The sequence below is a fragment of the Hyperolius riggenbachi genome, chromosome 1, assembly GCF_040937935.1.
Source record: "Hyperolius riggenbachi isolate aHypRig1 chromosome 1, aHypRig1.pri, whole genome shotgun sequence".
Lineage (NCBI taxonomy): Eukaryota > Metazoa > Chordata > Amphibia > Anura > Hyperoliidae > Hyperolius > Hyperolius riggenbachi.
In genome coordinates this window covers 449739300-449758480 of record NC_090646.1, presented here as the reverse complement: position 1 = coordinate 449758480, position 19181 = coordinate 449739300, and the positions used below count along the sequence as shown (strand labels likewise).

At 42.7% G+C, this 19181-nt stretch overlaps 1 protein-coding gene across 1 annotated transcript in view; it reads right to left on the bottom strand.

Annotated features, from left to right (window-relative positions):
- The window catches only part of PRODH (proline dehydrogenase 1), a 230870-nt gene that overhangs the window by 86458 nt on the left and 125231 nt on the right, over nt 1-19181 (bottom strand). The window contains exons 6-7 of the mRNA XM_068238726.1: nt 7230-7346; nt 1925-2004 (exon numbers count right to left, since the gene is read on the bottom strand). Coding sequence (XP_068094827.1) covers nt 1925-2004; nt 7230-7346 — 197 coding nt within the window. The remainder of the gene's footprint in view (nt 1-1924; nt 2005-7229; nt 7347-19181) is intronic.

Sequence of the window (19181 nt, the reverse complement as noted above, 5' to 3'; positions counted from 1 at the left end):
ATGTTGGCGCTATATAAATACTAAATAATAATAATAGTCTTTTTAATCAAGAAACATAAGGTACATAATCTACTCCAAGGCACAAGATCACAATTTTATATTTCATGCATTCTGTAGGCATATTATAGTAAGCATTTATATGAAAATATTACAAACAAAGAAACGAATCTCGGATACAGTAAACGTGTTACCATATACTCCATGTATCTTCATTTAGGCAATCACAGCATCACATGTAATAAACCAAGCAATAAAGTTATAAAATGCCAGCAGCATCAAACAAATGTTTCACTAGTGAATAGATCAAACCTACTACAAGACAACACATAATTTAATCAAGCAGTGAAAGCTCCATGCAGGTTCACAAACTAATTCATAGGATAATTCATAATAAAATGTGATACACCCTTTACAATGTTTGACATTATCTCCAAAAGGAAAGTCTATAAATGTACGACTTTAAATCCTTTGCTGATAAAATTGCAGTGAAGGTCATGATGCTTTGGGCAACAGTAGGCACAAGAATGGAACATTTAAAAAGTCTTCACTACCCATGATGGATTTATGGTAGGTGTCGAACTCCATGGCCTGGAGGGCCAGATTCATGCCAGTGTTTAGGATGGACTGAGAAAGAAAGGAATGTGTTCTACCTGATGGAAAGAATGTGTTCTTTTCCGATTCTGACCCATCAATTAATTTGAGCTGTGTCAAAAATGTGTGAGGACCTCGGCCCTCAAAGGACCGGTTTGACATGCCTGTGGTAGACCTATTGTCAGCTCCTACACAACTGTATTGAATTATTTGATTAAAAAGAGAAAAGAAATCCACACAGACTTTTTAAAATGGAGTTGAAATACAAATTAAAACAAAACAAAACAGTTTTTCTCTAAAAAGATGGCATTATTATGACCAAGTATGTTTGAGGACAAACAGGACACTCGCATACAAAAATTCCATGTTGTGTCAAACTTTGCTTAAAGTGAACCAGAGGTGAGAGTGATATGGAGGCTTGCATATCTGTTTCTTTTTGCACATTACCAGTTGCCTGGTATCCCTGCTGATCTATTTGGCTGAAAGTGTCTGACGTACACCAGAAACAAGCATGCAGCTAATCTGATCAGTTCTGACAATATTGTCAGAAACGCCTGATCTGCATACGCTTGTTCAGGGTCTATGGCTGAAAGTATTAGAAGCAGAGGATTAGCCGGATAGCCAAGCAACTGGTATTTCTTTAAAAGAAATAAATATGGCAGCCTCCATGTAACTCTCACCTTGGCTTGATTTTAACTAGAACACAGAGGAGAGAACAGGCCAGAATGTGGGCGATCATTCATCATTCGCATTAACATTGTTGGCATGGTGCATACTTGAAACATGTTTTAGAGTCATTCATTGGGTTTTATAAATAGTACTTATTAGACTCTTCTCTCCACGGTTCCCCAGTTTTGTGCAATAGTTGAACACAACACGATCATTCATCATTACCTTGTTTAATGCCGAACTCCAACCCTGAACCACATTTCCAGCCGAAACATTTTTTTTAAAGCAGAAACAATCCTAACTTACCTGACACTTCACACTACAAATCACTAGACTTGGTTATGAAGGCTGTTCAGTAGCACCATTTACCACCTTCGTCTCTGCCTTGCACTACTCGTGTGTCTGTAAAGTGTGGCCGTGCTCATACACAGACGGGAGCGCGGCCGTGAAAAAGATGATGAGGTTTCCGGTGAGCGGTGGTGGTTTGCAGGAGCATCAAAGACGACTCTGGGACGACTCTGGGTCATATCCAGAGGCTCTCCTCTACTGAGGTAAGTATCTAATTTTTTTATGAGTCGCAAGTTTGGTTTAAATAAGAATTCTCATTTTCAAATGAAACCAATGTCTTGTAGAGTTTGAGTTTACTGAAAAAAGTAATGCATACCCTGATAGTCCAAGATTTTCACCAGTGAACCAGTTATGAATTTCATCTTTTGTAGCAATTCCTAGTTTTGCCAGGCTTTCCTAGGAAAAAAAAGCAACAAAGTAAATGTTTATTAACTTCCATTCTGGACCATAAAAGCATACAAAGCGAGTGAATGAAAATGAGATAGGTAATGTCATGTGAACAGCGCTTCCTCCAGCAGATGGCACATGCTCTCACCAGTACACTAGTAAAAGTACAAAACAGTTCACAACATTTGTGACTATGTGTCAATGAGTCAATGAATGTACATGCTTGGGTATATCAGAGACTGAGGAAGAAAGTTCTGTGGAAATCAGTTTAATTTTTTCAGGATGGTAAGCACAGCCACTTTGATAAAATTTGCAGTTATTATTTGATCCTAAACAAGGCAAAATCAAGAAATGTCCACCGCGTTTCACACAGCTTATCAAAAGTTAGATTGGGCCCTGACACACAAAAAAAGGGTTTTCAGGGTCGTTGTTTAAAAACCGCTTCCATTGACGTACATTTAAATCATGGCAAAATAGCTGAGATTGAGATTTATTGAAAAATCGAGATCACGGCAATCTTGCCGCAATTTTAATGTAAGTCAAGTCAGATTTCAGAAAGAATGTTGCTAGGTGTTAGACCGATTTCTTCTCCCCAATAGAGTCATGATCAGGGAGTGAACAGTTGCATGCTAGGTTATTCTGTTATCAACTGCTAGGTGGCTAGTTTACAGAGGAACTCCAGTGAAAATAATGTAGTAAAAAAAGTGCTTCATTTTTTACCATAATTATGTATAAATGATTTAGTCAGTGTTTGCTCATTGTAAAATCTTTCCTCTCTCCGATTTACATTCTGACATTTATTACATGGTGACATTTTTACTGTGGGCAGGTTATGTAGCTGCTCCTAGCTGTTTTGGCTGTTAGAGACAGCTGTAAACAGCTATTTCCTGTCTGTGAACATTGTTACATTGTGGCAGTTTGCCCAGAGTACCACGGTACTCAGAGCTGCTTGTGGGAGGGGTTTCAGCACAAAATCAGTCATACAGCGCCCCCTGATGGTCTGTTTGTGAAAATCATTGTATTTCTCATGTAAAAGTGGGTATTAGCTACTGATTGGGATAAAGTTCAATTCTAAGTTGGAGTTTCTCTTTGAGTCTAAAGGTGCTGCTCATTAACAATAACATTTTAGCGAACAATCATTCTTCCATTTCGATACTTGTGATCGGAAGGAAATGATTGATCAGGCCCATCCTTCTTAATAAAGTCCATGGTTTCTGCATCAAAGAGCGTGCACTGCTGCACTGCGCAGGCCGGCCACTGGTATTTTTGCACACGGCTCGACGGGATCGACGTGCGTGCCACTGCAGTGCCTGTTAAACAGCTAAAAAGACAAGTAAATGAGATAAAATGTAACCAATTCCGATCATTTCATTTCAAATGGAATTGATCTGACAAATAATCGATAAAACAGTTGCAAGGCTGTTAACGAGCCAACCTCGCCATTGCCACTGCCACATAACACCAACCCTGTGCTCACTCCACTGGCTACCGGTAAAATGGAGAATTCTGTTTAAGATTGGCTTACTGACATTTAAATCCTTGCACAATCTGGGCCCTGGATACCTGAAGGACTTGTTGCAACTGCATCACACCCCCCACCCCCCAATCTTAGATTAAAAAGACGTAACACCTTGGTCACCCCCAGAGTCCACCTCAAAATCTTTGGAGACAGAGCCTTTTGTCATGCTGCCCCTACACTTTGGAACTCCCTGCCACACCCAATCAGGACAGCTCCATCCCTGGAAGCATTTAAGTCTAAACTGAAAACCTACCTCTTCAATCTGGCATTCACAAACATCTGATTATCTCCTCTAACACAACCCAGCCTGCAACCCTGTATTAATCTGAGACAAAACTATGCGCTTTGAGTCCTATGGGAGAAAAGCGCTTTACAAATGTTATTGTATTGTATTGTATAAAATGATTGAAAAGTCGATCATCTGTTTTCAATTGGCATCATCAACACAAACACAGAACAAACAAACACAGAACATTTATATGGCGCTTTTCTCCTGGCGGACTCAAAGCGCCACAGCTGCAGCCACTAGGACGCGCTCTATAGGCAGTAGCAGTGTTAGGGAGACTTGCCGAAGGTCTCCTACTGAATAGGTGCTGATTTACTGAACAGCCAGAGCCAAGATTCGAACCCAGGTCTCCTGTGTGAGAGGCAGAGCCCTTAACCAGTGCACTATCCAGCCACCGCCTATTTCATTGATCAGAAGGTCGATCTTTTGCTAAATTGCATTGTTAATAGACACCTTTAGTCTTTCAATTTAAAACCCCATTAGGAAAAAAATATCATCATTGACTGATAAAGGCATCACACTCACATACATTGCTACGGATATTTCATAACCATCACTTGTAGGTAAAATTCAGTTACAATTATTTACAATTTAATCCTTCCTATAATATCTTCCTTTTATGCCACCTAATGCAACTGAAAGACTGGCTAGCTGGCATTGGGTGCTAGAAATCAAGTATTGGCTGCTGCTGGATAGATATCAGGTAGATATGTAAAAATATACATTAAAGTATTTAACACTTAGGTGTGAGATATTATCAAGGATAGGAGGCACCTGGGAGGTGAGTTAAAAGAATTCAAACATAAAAAAAAAAAAGTGTAACTACAACTACATATATACTCTAATATACTGTAAGTCGACCTTATGCTGCACTTGGGTACCAGAAAGAATTAACAGCTGCACTTGGGCCCAGGAGGGGTTAATGGCTGCACTGCATACAGTATTGCAGCCATTAACCCCTCCTGTCCCTTAAGTGCAGCTAATAACTCCCCAAGTTATTATTCACTCCCTTTCCTCCAGCCCAGTATTTCCCCGCCCCTTTCCTTGGTAATTGTGGGCTTTCAGATTGTGCTTTTCTGGCATTTCTTTTATCAAGAAAGTGTCACTTATCACTGGGCAAATTGCAGCAAATAGGAATGTCACTAATTGTACACACATTAGTCCGTGTGCTCAGTGCTGCCTGTGACTCATCTATAAGTCAACCCCTCTACTTTTATTTAGTGAGTCAGACCTAAATTTCTTATACTCGAGTATATACGGTAACTACTCACCACCTGGAATGAGCAGCCAATATACTAAATTTTTCAAAGCTATATTGGCACAATATACAATGCGTTTGGAAAAGAAAGTCTTCCTCATTAAATGCAAAGGTAGTTGGCTGGCCTAAGACAGCACAAGGGCCGCTGTGTGAACCACACTTTTTTTGTGTTTTAATTAATTTAAAGAGTATGTGAGCTGAAAAAAAGATTTTAATGTATATTTATCTCGGCCGGGGCGTCCAAACTTTTTAGGCCAAGGGCCATTTCGCTGTTCTTGAGATTGCTAGGGTGCCGAACTATCAAAATTAAACTATTTTTGCTGATTGCCATTAGGTACACTATGTGACATTCTTTCAAATAAAACATTTCCGTGAGAAATAACCCATATACTGTATGCCTGGTCGTGCTTCTGGCATAGTGGCAACTGCTAATCAGTGGCTGCTACTGCTACAGTGGTGGCAGATAGACAGGCAAGCAAAGGGGGAGGCGGAGTGGTGACAGAAGCTGACTCCTGCATGCCGCACCGCAGCTACAGCCTACAGGCCGCATGGAATTAAGAACTGTAGAGAGCTGGGGGGGCAGGGGGGGGGGGGGGGGGGCTAGCACAGAAAAGGCTCAGCCAGCTGCAATTGACACAGGCCAGGCTTTGGACATGCCTGTTCTAGATACTCTTCAGTCCCCTCCAGGATACTTCATTCATTCGGCCTCCTGTTTGGATTGTTCTGCTCATGACTTGGACCTTTCATGACTTGCGCATCCCCATGTATCATGCATCTGCACAGTGCTGAGAGCATCCTTGGCATACTCCGTTCGGAAAGAAATCGGAACTGCAACTGCGCATGCTCAGCATATTTCCGGCAATGGCAGCAACACACAGCTGTGTGGGAGTGATTAAAGAGATGGCATGTTACCAGGTCCTAAATAGGCATTCAGTGGCAAGACAGTAGGATGGCTGGACAAAAGTAACTTGGGAGGGGTGTGAAGGGTCTCTAAACAGTGTTCCCCAATCCTGTCCTCAAGGTCCACCAACAGTGCACATTTTGTGGAAATCCACAGAGGTAGTTAATCAATTCTGCTGAGACACTAATCACCTCACCTGTGTGCGTTTGTGGTTTTCTGCAAAACATGTACTGTTGGTGGGCCTTGAGGACAGGGTTGGGGAGCACTGCTCTATTACATAGAGTTAAGTATATATGAAAAACTTTTTCCACCTTGGGTTCACATCCAGCCCATCCAAAGGTGTTTCCTACCCTTGGTAATATTATCTGAAGTGTCTACTCTCAATAGTACTGTTGTACCCACTACGGCCAGGAGAGCTTTCACTAACTCTCAGAAAAAAAAAAAATCTAAATGACTGGCAGTTCTCCACAAATCGAAATAATAGTTGTAAATGGCAGCCAAATATGGTAAGTAAATTACAACAGCATACTCCTAGCTTGTGCATCCCCCTGTGATCTTTCCCTCTCTGAGGTACATAAACAAATTCTAGGAGATGTCTAACACAATCTATTTGCACATACCCTGGACAGAACTAGATATCTCGTGTTATAATCTTTCCTGTTTCTCTCCTCCATAGCAGGTTAGCTGTCATGCAAATTGACTTTTTGCTTATTTCAGAGTCATGGTTTATTTGAAGTACTAAACCCAGAAGCTCAGTTGTTTGCAAAGCAAAGTGCGATTCTTGAAATGAGGAGGATTCAGTTTTATCTAACACAACAATAGGACAAAGTGATCTGCATACTAAACTGTCCTGCGAAGTTCTACACGTTCAACTTGCACTTTCAGATTTTTGCATTTTATAAATATATACCTGTGTATCTTTATCTCCACAAACACACACACGCAATACATTCTATCAAGGCTATCTAGCCATCTTGTCTTGCCTGATCCCTTATCTATAATCACCTGGGAATAAAAAAACAAAAAGCCCCATAAATACATGCTTTACCATCGACACTACCAGCTGACTGGAAACTAATCAGAAAATAACATAACAAATGACCATTTATACACTGCAACAAAGAAGTTGTCCCGTAGATAGTAATCACCAAAATGGAAAAAAAAAATACATTTCTTTCTCAAGTGTTATTTCCCTTGTGCCAAAACAGGTTCCTTCCACAACAGCGGTTACATATTCTAGTTAATACCTGTAGAACTGTAATTTCCTTACTTGTAACTTTCCCACTTCTAGTTCAATTTCGACAGCAGCTAAGCCAGCTTTGCCCTGATCCGCTGCCAGCTGGTGGAAGAATCTCCGCCATTTTATAAGCACTTCAGAAAACTGCAACTGAAAGAAGAAGGAGGGGTTAGGGGACATTGTTACACAAACAGATAGCTGCCATCTTAGCCATTTTATTCTCTCGCTTCTCCAAGCACAGGCTTTATGAAAACAACCCGTGCTGTGTATTAATGGTTTTAATATGTTCTAAGATGATATAGCGAGGAATAGAACAGGCAACCACGAACAAAAGCGGCATTATGACCAGGCAATAGAATCAAGCCAAATTAAAAAGCTAATTTAGGACAAATTATATTTTAATGGAAATGGTAAATTACTCCGATTGCTACAAGCTATGCCTGGCTCATTAATTCAGACAAAGACCGAACGCCGTAGACTGTCTGAGGAAACAAACGGTAGGATAGTCTGTGCAGCAGTTGTTTTCCCATTAAACATAGAAAAATCAATTTCAAAATGGTGCTGCATTAATGTGTGCCTAGGATTTCCCAGTGTCCTACCGGTTTAGATTCGTACTTCATCACCGCACAAAAAAAAGTTATACAGCATAAAACTTTAACTGAAGACTTTGAAGCTAAAGGCATAGTACAACCAGCCGTACAAACTTAGGTTTTAAAAGGCCTCGGAGAACAAACCGAACATGCTGACTCACCTGCTGAACAAACACCCTGTTATTTCCTACACTTGGCTGCTCCCGCAGCTACATAAGGACGCATGCACTGAGCCACCTTCACTTCTGGCTGCAATGAGCACACAACAGGAAGGAGATGGCGCATGCTGACATTAGAGTCTATTCAATAATGCTGAGTGGGGCTTCTGTGCTGCACACTAATGTGTAAATGCTTTGATGGAGCACGGTAGAAAGCAGTTAAAAAACAAACAAAAAAAGTATTTTTATTGGCTGCTTTCCACCGTGTGGAAACAAAACCATCAAACTCATCTGTATCGTGCAGAAAAGATTTTCAACAGAGCCAAAAAGACCCTAGAGGCAATAATGGTGGGGTTTTCTCCAGCTGCTCTTGCTGCTCTTCTGAGTCAGAAAAAATAAAAAAAAAATAAAAAAAGATTTAAGCATTGTGTAAGCATTTGTGTTTAACCATATTGTAGCCCAACAGCTTCCCCTTTTCAGTGTCCTGACTAAAGGTGGCCATACAGTAATAGAGTTGTTGCAGATTCAACCATCAGATAGATTTCTGTCAGATGCCTGTCAAGTCGAATCTGACAGGAATCTATCTGATGTGTGCCACACACTTGGAACAGATTTCCAATAGATTTCGGAATGAAATCTTTTGGGAATCTACTGAAAATTGATCTCAATGCATTATTGGACCATAAGATCCAATGCAACTCTATGGGCCATCGATCTGCTGCCAGCAGCAAATTGACCTAGGTTTTTCATCCAGTCAGATAGATCAAATCGATTGAAATCGGCCATCGATTTCCAAGCGATCGATCGCTGAAATCGACCAGTGTATGGGCCCCTTCAGACTATAAATAATCCATGCCAATAAGGTTGTTAGTCCAGTGGTGACCTCTCTCACTAGCCAAGGCAAAATCTTTATTAATCTAGAGCAGAAAAAGATGAAAACCACATAAGCTTTTAACACAAGTGACTGTAATCCTAGCCCTAGCAATAACTCCCTGATAACAGAGAGACCATAAATAGCTTGCGAGTCACTAGAGAGGCTACAGTGACATTCTCCATCAGTGAGGTTCTCAGATCCCCCCCCCCCCATGTAGTGCAACAGTGCATGAAACAGGTGTGTTCAGTGGGGTAGCTGTAGTGGGCAGGGTTGTGGTCTGAGTAACTTCGGTTTCATAATCTGAGGAGTCGGAGTTGGATGATCTTTGTACCAACTCCACAGCCCTGATAGTAGGAGAAATCTGACTGGCAGTGGTGAAGAGTTGACCACAAGTAATACCTTGCAAGATATACTTCGAATTCACAGGTTGCAAAAAGTAACCCCCCTCATTTCCGAAGGCACTTAATCAGGGCTTTAATGCAAACCAGAAAGAAGACAGAAGACAAGCTTCTGCAAGAAGGAATATCAGTCCCAGGATTTAAAGGTACTACAAATAGTAGACGGTTATGGAGACAGAAAAATCATCTCTTTAAGTGACTGAATAAAAGCTTGAAGAAAAACTTTGGCCAAATGTCAATTTTATTTTTAAAGAGAATTGGCAATTATTATTTTTGTTCTGCCAGAGTTCAATTTTAAATAAGCCGGCTGGATTCTCAAACAGGAGTCAAGAAAAAAAATGACACCTAACAGAAGAGCAAATGTTTTTTTTCTTTTCTTTTCTTTGATACTATAGTATTCTATTATTAAAGTGTTTTATTAGTCACTGAAATATATTGTATTTCTAGTATACTGTATAACAGAAAGCCAAAAGAAAGAAAGAAAAAAAGAAAAAAAAAAAACTTATACAGGAGACAAGCATATAAAATATTATAATTTGATGTACCCTAATCAATGGTGTGGGGGTAACTTTTCAGCACATTTTTAATGCTGAAAAATTATGCTTATACGTGAGTACATACAGTACATGAACTATTGGCCTTTTTCTAACTCTGGGAAACTTAATAGACTGCCACTGTATTAGAGACAGTAAAACATTCAACCTATTTTGTAAATGTTTATATAAAAAAGAAAACCGTGGGATGCTTTAAAAAATCATTTTCACAGTAGAAGGATACATTTAATTGTTTATCTCATCAGTTTATTTTCATCTCGTGTTCACTTTAACTATGCTATTTACTACACTGATGACACATACAATTTTAGAATACTGATCAGCACTTTTGATCTATTCATCAATACGGTCAATGTGATGTCATACTTCACTGTTTACAATGCCTACATTCTACAGTACAGCACTACTGTACAGTAGAATCTTGTTATAGTAAACTCTGGTATACTAAAACTCAGTCCTCAGGTCTCAACTGCATCTGTATAAATATACACTGTATGACCATTTCTGATATAGTAAACGTCTGATATACAGTAGCAGTAAAAACTATGTGAACCCTTTGGAATTATATGGATTTCTGCACAAATTTGTAATAAAATGTGATCTGATCTTCATCCAAGTCACAACAATAGACAATCAGTCTGCTTATACTAATACCACACAAATCAAATGTTTCCATGTTTTTATTGAACACACCATGTAAACATTCACATTGCAGGTGGAAAAGGTATGTGAACCCTTGAATTTAATAACTGGTTGAACTTCCTTTGGCAGCAATAACTACAACCAAACGTTTCCTGTAGTTGCAGATCAAACGTGCACAACGGTCAGGAGTAATTCTTGACCATTCCTCTTTACAGAACGGTTTCAGTTCAGCAATATTCTTGGGATGTCTGGTTTAAATAGCTTCCTTGAGGTCCTGCCACAGCATCTCAATCGGGTTGAGGCCACTCCACAAGGCATATTTTCTTCTGTTTAAGCCATTTTGTTGTTGATTTACTTCTATGCTTTGGGTCATTGTCCTGTTGCAACACCTATCTTCTGCTGAGCTTCAGCTGGTGTACAGACAGCCTTAAAGGAATACTGTAGGGGGTCTGGGGAAAATGAGTTGAACTTACCCAGGGCTCCTAATGGTCCCCCGCAGACATCCTGTGCACGCGCAGCCACTCATCGATGCTCCGGCCCCGCCTCCAGTTCACTTCTGGAATTTTAGACTTTAAAGTCTGAAAACCACTGTGCCTGCGTTTCCGTGTCCTCGCACACGCTGATGTCACCAGGAGTGTACTGCGCAGGCCCAGTATGGTCTGTGCCTGCGCCGTGCACTCCTGGTGACATCAGCAGGTGCGAGGACACGGCAACGCAGGCGCAGTGGTTTTCAGACTTTAAAGTCTGAAATTCCAGAAGTGAACTGGAGGTGGGGCCGGAGCATTGGGGAGTGGCTGCGCGGGCACAGGATGTCTGCGGGGGACCATTAGAAGCCCCGGGTAACTTCAACTCATTTTCCCCCGACCACCCTACAGTATCCCTTTAAAGAGGAACTCCAGTGAAAATAATGTAATAAAAAAAGTGCTTCATTTTTACAATAATTATGTATAAATGATTTAGTCAGTGTTTGCTCATTGTAAAATCTTTCCTCTCCCAGATTTACATTCTGACATTTATCACATGGTGACATTTTTACTGTGGGCAGGTTATGTAAGCTGCTCCTAGCTGTTTTGGCTGTTACAGACAGCTGTAAACAGCCATTTCCTGTCTGTGAACATTGTTACATTGTGGCAGTTTGCCCAGAGTACCGCAGTACCAGAGCCTCTTGTGGGAGGTGTTTCATCACAAAATCAGTCATACAGCGCCCCCTGATGGTCTGTTTGTGAAATGCAATAGATTTGTCATGTAAAAGGGGGTATCAGCTACTGATTGGGATAAAGTTCAATTCTTGGTCGGAGTTTCTCTTTAAACTCTCCTGCAAAATGTCTTGATAAACTTTGGATAAACCTTGGAAGTCATTTTTCCTTCGATAATAGCAATCCGTCCATGACCTGACACAGCAAAGCAGCCCCAAACCATGATGCTCCCACCACCATATTTCACAGTTGGGTTGTGGTGTTGATGTTGGTGTGCTGTGCCTCTTTTTCTCCGCACACAGTGTTGAGTGTTTTTTCCAAACACCACAACTTTGGTTTCATCTGTCCACAGAATATTTTGCCAGTACTGATGTGGAACATCCATGTGCTCTTTTGCAAAGTTTAAATGTGCAGCAATTTTTTTTAGACAGCAGTGGCTTCCACTGTGGTATCCTCCCATGAACTCCATTCTTGTTTAGTGTTTTATGTATCGTAAATTCGCTAACATGGATGTTCGCATATGCCAGAGACTGTTGTAAGTCTTTAGCTGACACTCTAGGATTCTTCTTCACCTCAGAGTATTCTGCACTGTGTCCTTGCAGTCATCTTTACAGGATGGCCACTCCTAGGGAGAGTAGCAGCAGTGCTGAACTTTCTCCATTCATAGACAATTTATCTTACCGTGGAGTAATAAACTGCAAGGCTTTTGGAGATACTTTTATAACCTATTTCAGCTTTATGCAAGTCAACAATTCTTCATCATAGGTCTTCTGAGAGCTCTTTTGTGCTTGGCATCATTCACATCAGGCAATGCTTCTTGGGGAAATCAAACCCAAAACTGGTGTGTGTTTTCTATAGGGCAGGCAGCTGTAACCAACACCTCCAATCCCATCTCATTGATTGGACTCCAGCTGGCTATTACCTCACTCCAATTAGCTCTCGCAGATGTCAGTCTAGGGGTTCACTTACTTCCCCCCCCCCCCCCCCCGTACACTGTGAATGTTTACATGGTGTGTTCAAGATAAACATTTTATTATTAGTGTGGAGTTAGTTTAAGCAGACTGTGATTGTCTATGGTTGTGACTTAGATGAAGATCAGATCACATTTTATGACCAATTTGTGCAGAAATCCATGTAATTTCAAAAAGGTTCACATACTTTTTCTTGCTACTGAAGTAAAACTACTTTTGCTGGTTCCTTGGAGTTTACTATAAAGGGATTCTGCTATATAAAAAAATGCAAGAAAACAAGAGTATGTATATCCGATTCTCTGTGTCATGGAATGAATTATATATTCATTTCCCAGAGAGAGAATAGGAAATGTTTAATTATACCCACTCATCATAACGTCACCTCTTATTTTAGGAGTGAAGTTCTCTCCAGTGTAAACGTTTGTGTGTCTGCTGATTTGGTTAACTACCGTATTACCATTTAACACAAATTCTCTTCAACCTGTAGATAGGTAGGCAGCTTTTTATGACAATCTTCTATGCTATTTGTTGAATATTAATAGACCCCTTTAATGGCTTCCACATATGCTGATTTAGGTCTTCCTTTTGCTTTTATGTTCACTGTATTCTTTCTGTAGGCTTATGCAGTAGAATGAATGTCACACCAAGTTGAGTTGATGAACGTGACCCCTCGTTGCTTTATGGTTTGTAGAAGACTTATGTAAATTAGCCAAAGAAATAACCGATTACCAAGGAAGTGCAAGGTGAACCAGAACTCCTAGGAGTGTGTACGGGGCTATAAAGGAGCAAAACATCCCTCTTACTAAAATGTTAAAGGACTTACGAGCCCAAACTCTCTAAAAAAGCAAAGTACCTGTAAGCTGTTTAAATGCACGGAGGACGCCGTCCGCGCCCTCCGTGCAGTTCCGCCGGGTCCCCTTCCTGAGATCGCCCCCCGCGCCGACCCCGACCCCCCAGGCCGGGTCGGGCTCTCGTGCCGCTCTCAATATGGCCACTTCCATTGGCCGCGGCTGCGCAGTCCGCCTGGCCGCGAGTGCGGCTGCGCAGCTCTACGGCCAACCCCTCTGATCCACGCTACAGTGCGTGGTTCGGGGGGTTGGCCGTAGAGCTGCGCAGCCGCACTCGCGGCCAGGCGGACTGCGCAGCCGCGGCCAATGGAAGCGGCCATATTGAGAGCGGCACGAGAGCCCGACCCGGCCTGGGGGGTCGGGGTCGGCGCGGGGGGCGATCTCAGGAAGGGGACCCGGCGGAACTGCACGGAGGGCGCGGACGGCGTCCTCCATGCATTTAAACAGCTTACAGGTACTTTGCTTTTTTAGACAGTTTGGGCTCGTAAGTCCTTTAAGCAAATCAAAAATGTGCCTTCTTAAAACAGAAGGAATTTGCGATTATTAAGGTTGGAGTGAGCATATGATGTCTCCCATGATGCTTCACTGCTGAATATGCAAATCACCCATTGCTGTCCCTGCAAGCTATCCACACCTCCAGAACCACTGGAACGCAATGTGTCAGCTTGTTAATTGTACGTTGTCACAATAATCCCACATGCATACAGACAGTTTTGGATTGGTTGATCCTCATCAGTGCATGGCATGGATAAGTGTGGCTCTAGGGGGTAGGACTTAAAGCACCAAATTATGATTTGCATATTCAGTAGTGAAGCATCATGGGAGACATCATATGCTCACTCCATTCTGAATAACCGCAAATATCTCCTGTTTTAAGTAGGCAAACTTTTGTTTTGCCAAAGAAATAATAAAAGGCAGACATCAATGGTAATTCAAACAAAAACAAAAAGAATAGAAGGTTTTAAGGTTTGCCGTGTATAACGGCATAAAACGTAACTTAAACAGTCAATAATACAATGGACAACATCCATTTAAAAAAAAAATGCAACATGCAAGAGTATTTATTGTCAGCATGCAGCCTAACACGTTTGGCAGTCTTATGCATGACAATTCATCAGAAGCACAAAGATTGAAAAATTACCAATGTAGACCCCTACCTCCCCCCCCTTTTTTTTACATTCTTCCGAAGCATTTCTATGCTGGTGCTTTATAAATTAATCATAATAATAATAAATAATAGAAACATTATTATTATTATTTAGTATTTATATAGCGCCGAACATCTTCCGCATCGCTGTACAGCGTATATTGTCTTGTCACTAACTGTCCCTCACAATCTAATCCCCACCATAGTCATATGTCTATGTATGTATTGTCATAGGCAAAAAAGAGAGAAAGATCCGGGGACTGCAATGGACATATTGTATATTTAATGGTGTTCATACTGTGTTCATACAATGTGTGCAGCAAAACAGTCAGCAGGATTATCAAAAAATGAACAGTACAGTCCTACCGTGGATTGAATGACAGCGGGTGCAGGTGCAATATGGGCCCATATTGCACCTGCATCCGCTGTCATTCAATCCCCAGTAGTACTGTACTGTTCATTTGTTGATAATCATACTGACTGTTTTGCTGCACGCATTGTATGAACACAGTCTGAACACTATTAAATATACAATATGTCCATTGCAGTGCTGGATCTTTCTCGCCTTTTTGTCTATGACATTGATCTGATTTAGATGTCCTGAGCACGCAGTGTGCCACCGTGCAAATTTTTGAATCTATGATATATCCTGCCGACACACAAAGAGCCATCTTCACGTAGTGCTGACCATCTATAAATCTTTTTCTCCTGGCATATGTATGTATTGTGTAGTATATGTATCGTGGTCTAGGGCCAATTTTGGGGGGAAGCCAATTAACCTACCTGTATGTTTTTGGAGATGTGAGAGGAAACCGGTGTACCCGGAGGAAACCCACACAGACACGGGGAGAACATACAAACTCCTTGCAGATGTCGACCTGGCTGGGATTCGAACCGGGTACCCAGCAATTGCAAGGCAAGAGCGCTAACCACTACACCACCGTGCTGCTAAATCTAGCATAATCTATTGAAATGTATGATCTACTAAATCAATGTTGGCTGAAATACTGATTGAACATTGAATGGGTATAACAAATGCACAATTAACTTTTCTAGAAGCTTTGTCCAGTCTCAAATATTACAAAGATTGCGGTGGAGACCAGTGAGAATTCTGTCAGATAAACACTTTAGCTTATTTTAGCCTCGTGTTATAATGTACCAGAGATAATGGAAATAAGCAGGCTGCCACAGCAGAATTTTGCTGGCTGTTGTGCTCATCATTTGAATAGGACTTTAAGACTCAACTAACTGTATTATGAACATGGGAGGACTGGCCAGGGGGGAAGGGGGGAGATTTCCCCCCAGGCTGCCTCTCATTTAATGATTTAGGGCTGGTACAGTGTCTGGTGCTTTACGGTTTTTGATAAGGCAATGTGAACCACTAGGCTGGCTGAGGGAAATAAACGCCCACTTACAGAGCAATTAGAGGGCGGGCAAGCTGGTAAATATACACAGCATGATGTAGAGCAGAGGCTTGCCTGCAGGGTCCATGGGATAAAAATCTGTCTAGTCTCTAACCATTGTTAAAATGACTGCATGTGTGCACAGCTACATAAGGTATTGTCTAGGTTGAAAAGTTTTCGACAGTCAGAGGGCTGCTAGCAGACAGTCTCTAGACTCCACGGTGGCTTCTGGCAGACAGTCACTAGACTCCAGAAGGCCTGCTTGCAGACAGTCCCTAGACTCCAGGAGGGCTGCTGGCAGACAGTCCCTAGACTCCAGGAGGGCTGCTGGCAGACAGTCCCTAGACTCCAGGAGGGCTGCTGGCAGACAGTCCCTAGACTCCAGGAGGGCTGCTGGCAGACAGTCCCTAGACTCCAGGAGGGCTGCTGGCAGACAGTCCCTAGACTCCAGGAGGGCTGCTGGCAGACAGTCCCTAGACTCCAGGAGGGCTGCTGGCAGACAGTCCCTAGACTCCAGGAGGGCTGCTGGCAGACAGTCCCTAGACTCCAGGAGGGCTGCTGGCAGACAGTCCCTAGACTCCAGGAGGGCTGCTGGCAGACAGTCCCTAGACTCCAGGAGGGCTGCTGGCAGACAGTCCCTAGACTCCAGGAGGGCTGCTGGCAGACAGTCCCTAGACTCCAGGGGGGCTGCTGGCAGACAGTCCCTAGACTCCAGGAGGGCTGCTGGCAGACAGTCCCTAGACTCCAGGAGGGCTGCTGGCATGTGAATTCTGCTGATAAATTCTGAACGCGACAGAAACCCCGGCTGTTGTAACTCAAAATGTATTATGTGCCCCCCGGTGCCAGTGCATTATACTTTACCTGTCATGCTGTCCCTCAAGTGTTCTTACTGTATTTCCCATGTTACTACTCGCACATAGCACGTGGGACACGTGTGTGATGTCATTTGGGCTGGGGCTGCTGTGAAAAACGGGCCTCTAGTTTGTGTTTTCCCCCCAGGCCAAAAGGTCCCAGTCCTCCCCTGATTATGAACAACTGTAACTCTATAAGATAATGACGGCCAAGGAACTAGAATATACAAGGAGTAGAGAGTGGTGACAACTGCTTGGCAGCTTGAGCATTCCATATAGTTTCCTAAAGGCCTTTAGCAGCTTAGCCACAGACCACACTATTGCCAAAAGCCTGAAGCTTGACCTGACAACAGCCAAAAATGTCTTAAAGGACAACTGTAGCAAGAGGTATATGGAGGCTGCCATATTTATTTCCTTTTAAGCGATTCCAGTTGCCTGGCAGCTCTGCTGATCTATGCAGTAGTGTCTGAATAACACCAGAAACAAGGATGCAGCAAATCTTGTCAGGTCTGACAATGTCAAAAACACCTGATATGTTGCATGCTTGTTTGGGGTCTATGGCTAAAAGTATTAGGGGCAGAGGATAAGCAGGATAGGCAGGTAGCGGGTATTGCTTAAAAGGAAAGAAATATGGCAGCCTCCATAAATCTCTCCCTACAGTTGTCCTTTAAAGCGGGGGTCCCCAACCACCGGTCCGCGGCCCACTGCTCGTCTGTGGGGCGTTTGCAGTTGGGTCGCGGGTCTGTCCTCTTGCCCCCGCCCCTGCTGTTACGTTAGCTGGCGGCCACTTCCTCTCTTATATTCCCCTCTTATGCGTGTGCTATTTGGAATCACAGCAGCGCGCCCCGCGGCTGCTGTGATGAGGCAGAAGCAGGAGAGCAGCTTCCTGTAGCAGCGATGAGTATCGCCATTACCAGGGGAACCGCACTCCAGCTTCCTGCCTGAATCCAAATAGCACACTCATGAGAGGGGAATATAAGAGAGGAAGCGGCCGCCAGCTAAGGTAACAGCAGCGGTGGCCGCGAGGGGGGGGGGGGGGGGGGGGGAGGGGGGGTTAGCTATACTGGGGCACTACCTACCCATACTGGGGCACTATACTAGCTATACTGGGGCACTATACTAGCTATACTGGGGCACTATGCTAGCTATACTGGGCACTATACTAGCCATACTGGGCACTATACTAGCTATACTGGGATAACTATACTAGCCATACTGGGGATACTAAACCCTCTATATTGGGGCAACTATGCTAGCTATGCCGCCGCACCCCAGCCTCCACTCCTCCCCCCCATAACCCGCCGCGCACGACACTTTCCACTATAACCCCCTCCCCCGCAGGCCCCAGGCCGGAAAAGGTTGGGGACCCCTGCTTTAAAGGATGCCTGACCCAAGGCAAAACTACTTAAAGTGAGATAAAACTATGAAAAAAACATTCAATAAAAATATGAGTTTGACTTATTACCCATACACTTATCAGATTTGTTTTTGTGCACAAGTAATATTGTCTGCTTACAAATTATAAGTTCCCAAAGTACAGTCTATCTGCTCTGAAGGCTGCCATTGCATTTTATTGCATAGCTGCTGTATTTATAAATTAAAATCTATCTAGTGGTCACTTCTCAGCTCTTTCTGCTTTTCAGTTCACTACAGCTCAGTTTCTGCAGTTTGCTTATGTTTACTAAATGTATCTGACAAAGGAATGTAAACAAAAGATCATGTTATTTTCTCTTTGGATGAGGCAAGAAGCTTTCCACCGAAGAACAGAAGAGTGCTGTATTTGACTATTTGAATGCTGTTCTGCTACAATTCTTTTTGTGGTAGTAGATTTGGTGCTGTAAATAACCTTTAAGAGCAAAGAGGAAATTATGAGTTTCATACCACTTTAAGCTAAGCACAAAAATATGTTCATACTGGATCCACATACCTCTGTGTATTATCCCTTCATCTCCCTGATCCCTCCAATCTCTGTAATAGCTCCTTGAAAAATCTGACTTTTGGCAGGCTTGCTGCGGTGTACCCCATCACCCTCCCATTGTTTCCCCTTAAAGGGAGTGAATGGGGCAGGGAAGAGGAGGGAATGGGAGGAGGATGGGCGGGAACATCACAACATGCCTGCCTCTTTCTGTCTCAAAATTTGACTTTAGCTAAAAGTCACATTTTTCAAGCAGTGATTACAGGGTCCTGGGAAACAAGGAGAGGAAGAGACAACGCATTGAGCTATGTGGATCCAGCAGGAACTTCTGTGCTTATCTCAGGTGGCTTTGTTTTGGATAAGTTGTGCTTTAAAGTTACTCACTGGCCAAGTTGGTGACTGACTGGCAGGGGCGTAGCAATAGACAGTGCAGAGGTA